Raw genomic sequence first — 6,344 nt, 5'->3', positions numbered from 1 at the left:
ACTATTATCATTTATAATTTGAATTAAAAATATTAAATCAAACCAAATCTCATGTGTTATTTTATTTATTTAGTGCATTGAGCGTATACCCGATCTCCTTCGATAATAATTGACATGATATAGTTGTAATGTTTTGCCTTTAATTTCATTTTTTTAAAATTGTACGTAACCTTTTTAAATTTATTTCTCGAGTACTAGCTATACTTTATATTAACACAAAAACAACTCTAGTATGATAAACAAAATTAGCATAAAAAGGAGTAATTGTTTATTAGGCCAAAGAGTAATTATAATTGTTTTTAAATGATTATAAAATGGCTAAATAAGCCAGCTTAAATGACGAAAAAGAACCTTAGTGGAAATTTTCCGGAACAAATTAACGATTGTCACAGGCTGTTATTTAGTGCTGATGACAAGGACGGCCAGCAGCTTACACGTGTCAGAATAGCTTTATTTATTCATGACAGACATGTCACAATATCCTCTGCTGGAATGGATTAAGGAATAAAATCTGCTGATTTGAATATGACTGGACAGATCAATTTTTTTTTTCATTCTCATATTTTGTTGTCATTTAATTTTTATTAATATCAAAAATAAAAATATTTTTTATTGTCATATCATTTTTTTGTTACTAACTTACTATTATTCCTTATTTGAATGTTACTGATGTAGCGATTTCTCAATTTGACAACTGTTTTACTACATTAAACGAATCTTATTTATTTCCTTCTAATAACTTGTCATTTTAGTTGAAAAGTTAGTTTAAAGACTTCGTATAATATGCAGAGGTGGACCCATACTATGGAGAGGGATGCACGTGCACTCGGTAACTTTCGAAAAAATCATATATATATATATATATATTGAAAAATTGATAGAAATTAGAATATAGTTAACAGTGCACCCATAAGCATAGAAGTGCTCTTGTGCTACTGGTACAAGCTAGAGATATCATCCTTGAGACCAAGATTTGAAACCAACTAAAGACATTTTTTTTATTTTTTTTTATTTTAAGTTTAGCATAGAGCTCATATTTGAGCTATGCTTATATTGATGCACCCAAAGTCTTCAAATCCTGGGTTCGCCTCTGATAATATGTTGGTAAACTTGAGAGATTTTATTATAGAAATTCAAATTGAGGCATTACATTTGTAGGATAGTAACTTTGATGTAATAAAATACAAAAATGTGTTCATTTTTACATATTCAATGTTGATTAAAAATCATAATTTCATATCAAAGATAAAAGAAAAACAAAGTCTCTTTTTTATGTTCTCGGGACGCTATATTTCTTTTCTACTTTCATATCAAACGACTGATATCGACTTTAAATCTAAAATAATTTAAAGTTTGTTTGACATTGCTGCTTGTTGAGAATCCAGAAGCATTTATTTTGATAAAAAAAAATATGTTTTTGAAAATATAAGTATTTGGCAAGTAAAACTACTTAAATGGAAGCAGAAATAGTTTTTCTATCGTTGAGAAGAAGCTAAAATTTTCTGCATCTTAAAAAAAGTACAGAAAATTATTTTTTTAAAGACTAAAATATTTATTCCATTATTTCATATCAAAGATAAAATTAAAAAAAATCTCTTTTTGATGTTTCTAGGACACTATATTTATTTTTTACTTTCATATTAATGTATTGGTACCGGCTTTAAATCTAAAACAATTTAGAGCATGTTTAATATTGTTATTGCGAGTCCAAAAGCATTTATTTTGATAATTTTTTTTAAAAAATTAAGTGTTTAGCAAACCAGTAAAATTACTTTTAAATGGAAACAAAAACAGTCTTTTTGCCGTTGGAAGAAGTTAAAGTTTTTTGCATCTTAAAAAAAGTACAGAAGAATATTTTTTTAAAGACTAAAATATTCATTCCATATATTCATATTTGCTAATATATCAATTATTAATTAATTAGCATATCTCATAAGTTTGGTTAAGTTTCATTTAAGAATTTTATATTTTATTTTTATATAATAAATTTTTATATTTTATTTTACGTTTATGTATTATTATTTTATTTATTATATTACGTATTGTTTTACATAATAGAAAAAAAGATAATAACAATATTTTTGCAAGACTAGAAAAAAAAAACAATTAAAGATTTTAGCCCTCCAAAAAAGGTATAATATTGATTAAATCAATAAATATGTACATTTAATTTAATAAAAATAAAAATAAAATTAATTTTTTTTTGTAATGGATATTAAAAATAGCTTCTCTATAAAATAATATTAATACTAAAAGTACATTGACACTTGTCTTTTTTCGTAATTTGACTTTCAAAAGTATTTTTAACAAATATTTGTCAAACACAAATTGCTTATGAAAAATATTATGCAAATGAATTAGCCAAATACGAATCGTTTTTTTTTTTCTTCAAAAGCACCTTTTTGAAAAGCGATTTTAAAAGAATACTTATGAAAATAAGCAGTTTTTAGTAACAATGCCAATAGACTCTTAATAGGCAAACATTAAAGGGAAATTATTAAATTAGCTTAACCCTAATTCATAAATGAATATGGAAATTTGTATGTTCTTCGTCCTAAATTAATACTAGTTATTTTTATTTACAAAATTATGCATTGATTTTTTAATTTTAGAAATGTCAATACAGTTAAAAAGAGTAGTTGTTACTAGTAATTTTAAAGTAAATACTTAATTATTTTGGGTTAAAACTATAATTAAAATTGTACAAAAGAAAATCCATGGCACAATGATTACATTTCAAACAGCTCTGAAAAACTAAAGTTAGAATTATAGGCTAAATTAGCGGTGTCGAGGTTGTCGTGGACCCCATTCTTTGTGTGTGGGTAACGAGCTGTCATCTCCAACTCCTCGACAGACTGTGTTTCCTACCCCCCACGAAATTCACTTCTTATACATATAAACCCTCACTACTACCACCATTTTCACCATTACCAAGCATTTCTTCTTAACCCCCCATCACTTAAAAATCCATTCTGTAAGCCTTTTTCATTACTGGGTATCAGAAATTTGATCGGAAAATCAAGAAATGGCTGAGGAAACCAAGAAAATAGCTGAAGAAACGACCCCTGAAGTGGTCGTTTCTGATGTTACAGTGAGGGAGACACCTCAACCTGAGCCGGAAAATGTGCCGGAGTCACCGGAGAAAGTTGCTGTTCCGGTCACTGGAGAATCGAAGGTTGAGGATGAAAAGGAGAAGGAACTTGTTGCTGAATCCAATTCGTTTAAGGAAGAAAGTAACAAGGTTGAAGAACTTCCTAATCCTGAACAAAAAGCATTGGCGGAATTCAAACAGATGGTTCAAGAAGCTCTTAACAAGCATGAATTCACTGCCCCTCCTCCTCCGCCGCCAGCAAAGGAAGAGGATGAGAAGAAAGTAGCCGTTTCCGCCGATGCCCCTGCTGAGGCACCGGAGGCAGAGCCAGTTACAGAGGCGTCAGCGGCGGCGGCGGCACCTGAGCCAGTGATAGAGGCAGAATCCGAGCCTGTGGCCGAGAAGAAAGTTGAAACAGAGGAAAAAGTAACTCCACCGGAAACTGAAGCAACTCCGGCACCGGCAGCAGAGACACCATCGGAGACAGAGAAGGTGGAGGCAGTCGAAGAAATCAAGGAAACAATTGTTGAAGTACCGGCTGCGGTTGCTGTGGTGGCCTCCACGGAGGAGTCACCTGCTGCAGAAGCAGAGGAACCAAAAACAGAGCAAACTCTTCCACCACCACCACCAGAAGAAGTATCCATATGGGGAATTCCCCTTCTAGCAGATGAGAGAAGTGATGTAATCCTTCTCAAGTTTCTTCGAGCAAGAGATTTCAAGGTGAAAGAAGCTTTCACCATGTTGAAAAGTGTTGTTGCATGGAGAAAAGAATTCAAGATTGATGAACTCTTGGATGAGAAAGAATTAGGACAAGGACTTGAAAAAGTTGTTTACAATCATGGAGTAGACAAAGAAGGTCACCCTGTATGTTACAATGCATTTGGTGAGTTCCAAGACAAAGAATTGTACCAAAACACTTTTGCTGATGACAAGGAGAAACTCACCAAATTCCTCAGATGGAGAATTCAGTTCATGGAGAAGTCCATTAGGAATCTTGATTTTAGCCCTGATGGCATCAACACTTTTGTTCAAATTCTTGATCTGAAGAATTCACCTGGACTCTTCTTTTACAAGAAAGAACTTCGCCAGGCCACCAATCGTGCCCTTCTATTACTCCAGGATAACTACCCTGAATTTGTTGCCAAGCAGGTACCTTTTTTGTGTGTATATAACTTGAACTCTTTTTATATTGTTATATGATGTTGGTATTTAGATATTAACTGAATTTTGATGTTATGGTGTGAAGGTGTTCATCAATGTTCCATGGTGGTACCCAGCTTACTACAGGATGATTAATGCATCTTTCACTACAAGGACCAAGAGCAAGTTTGTTTTTGCTGGTCCTTCAAGATCTGCTGAGACTCTTTTCAAGTAATTACTTCTAATTTAGCCCCTTTTATAACTTATAGTATTTGTTTGGATTGAGCAAATTCTGATTTGTGCATGTTTATGAAAATTTAGATACATAGCACCTGAACAAGTACCAGCACAATATGGTGGACTCAGCAAGGAGGGTGAACAGGAATTCACCACTGCTGAACCAGCCACTGAGGAAATCATTAAGCCAGCTTCTAAACAAACCATTGAATTCCCAGTTACTGAGGTATGTGTTCACACTTGGTTATATAATTGTATTGCTGTTAGATTTGTAAAGTGTGTGACCGTCTCATCTTAGCTTAAATTATTAGTCAAAACACACTTTTATTATAACTTGAGAATCGAGCCGGGGAACACTTCTTATTCTGCTATCATATTTAACTATTTGATCATCTCATACAAAAGCTTAAGCTATTATAGATCTGAACTCCAAAAATGTACTACTTTTTGATGGATCTGACATGCACCCGGTGAAGAAGTCTTGCAACATAGTTAAAAAGAACATATTTTTATTTACTTAATTATATATATCTATGAGTGAATTGCATTTCATTTGTTGAATTTTTCAACTGTGTGTTGATTGTGTGAAAATGTTGGATTTTACAGAAGTGCACATTGGTGTGGGAAGCTAGAGTGACAGGTTGGGATGTATCATATGGAGCTGAATTTGTGCCTAGTGCTGAAGGTGGATACACCATTCTCATAGAGAAATCAAGAAAAGTTGGGGCAAATGAATCAGTAATCAGCACTAGCTACAAGGCAAGTGAAGCAGGCAAAGTGGTGATCACAATTGATAACCAAACTTCTAAAAAGAAGAAACTTGTTTACAGGTCCAAGAACAAGCTCTCAGATTGCTGAGCGTTCTTTTGTTGTTTCATAAATTTTTCTTTTGGGGGTTCTATGGTTGATATCAACTAGTATTATTATTTTGAGTTTTTTGGGGGTATTTATTTATATTTTATTGGGGTTATTTTTGAAACTATTTTGCTGTTGGATTGTTTTTTAATTATATGGGGAACATTACAAAGGTGTTGAGATGTGGACAGAACCTTTGTTGGAGTACTAGTTATTGATACATTTTCTTCTGAAATATTTTGTGTAAATCTAATGCTGGCTGTCATTTTCCTTCCTTTCTTTGGTGATGTGAAGCTTAACGTTAGTTAATATATGCTTTTGTTTCCTATATTTTGGTCCATTCTCATAAGTTGTTCATTTTTCTGTCTTTATGTGAAAAAAATGATCCCAAATTGTGATATTTTTGTATTAGGGACAAAAGGGGTTCTAGTGAAATATTCCATGAGGATTTTACTTTTTAGTGTCGAGGGGTTGTTCAGATAATAACACCTTACTTCCATTCATTGCAATGAAATTCGAGTCGGTAAGTGAGCAAACTCATGACCTTTGGATTGGAAGCGAGAAGTGTTTATCATTTGAGCAATTCCCTGTCGTCAAAATAAATTATTATCTCATTTTCTGATTTGTCTCGAATTTAGAATTTACTTATGTGGGTCCAAAAGATAAGGTAGTACAAAAATTTAGCCCAGAAAAGGTCCAACATTGTTCCGTAACTTTGGACAGAGATTCAAAATCGTCTGTTATCTGTAAATTAAACTTAAATATAGTCTTCACCTTTTATCCAAACTGCTTTATTTTCATCCTCAAAATATGTGATGTTTTCAACTTAGCACTCCAACACACTCAAATTTAAGGTAGTGCTACACTGACAACGACAACATATATTCAATATTCATATTCATATTAAGTTCTGACTAAATTTAAGCACACATAAAACATTTCACTCCCTAATTAACTATTTGAAAAAAGAGAAACTAGACCATGATTTGATGGATATATACTATATATATGATATATCACT

General features: G+C 32.3%; 1 protein-coding gene across 1 annotated transcript; it reads left to right on the top strand.

Moving 5' to 3' along the window:
* The first annotated feature begins 2,792 nt into the window (after positions 1–2,792).
* LOC125872626 (patellin-3-like) lies at positions 2,793–5,596 on the top strand. Its single transcript, XM_049553380.1, has 4 exons — positions 2,793–4,240; positions 4,338–4,462; positions 4,553–4,694; positions 5,075–5,596. The coding sequence occupies exons 1-4, from the start codon at positions 3,026–3,028 to the stop codon at positions 5,324–5,326; spliced, it is 1,734 nt and encodes a 577-aa protein (XP_049409337.1). The 5' UTR covers positions 2,793–3,025; the 3' UTR covers positions 5,327–5,596.
* The last annotated feature ends 748 nt before the right edge of the window (positions 5,597–6,344 follow it).

The sequence above is a fragment of the Solanum stenotomum genome, chromosome 8, assembly GCF_019186545.1.
Source record: "Solanum stenotomum isolate F172 chromosome 8, ASM1918654v1, whole genome shotgun sequence".
Taxonomy (NCBI): domain Eukaryota; kingdom Viridiplantae; phylum Streptophyta; class Magnoliopsida; order Solanales; family Solanaceae; genus Solanum; species Solanum stenotomum.
Note: the sequence above shows the minus strand (reverse complement) of the source record. Positions and strands in the feature narration are given on the sequence as shown.

Bases quoted from the DNA above. Each gene is read 5' to 3' on its own strand.
- LOC125872626 (XM_049553380.1), top strand. From the start codon at position 3,026: ATGGCTGAGGAAACCAAGAAAATAGCTGAAGAAACGACCCCTGAAGTG. The intron at 4,463-4,552 runs GTAATTACTTCT...ATGAAAATTTAG, and splicing joins TCTGCTGAGACTCTTTTCAA to ATACATAGCACCTGAACAAG. The intron at 4,695-5,074 runs GTATGTGTTCAC...TGGATTTTACAG, and splicing joins TTGAATTCCCAGTTACTGAG to AAGTGCACATTGGTGTGGGA.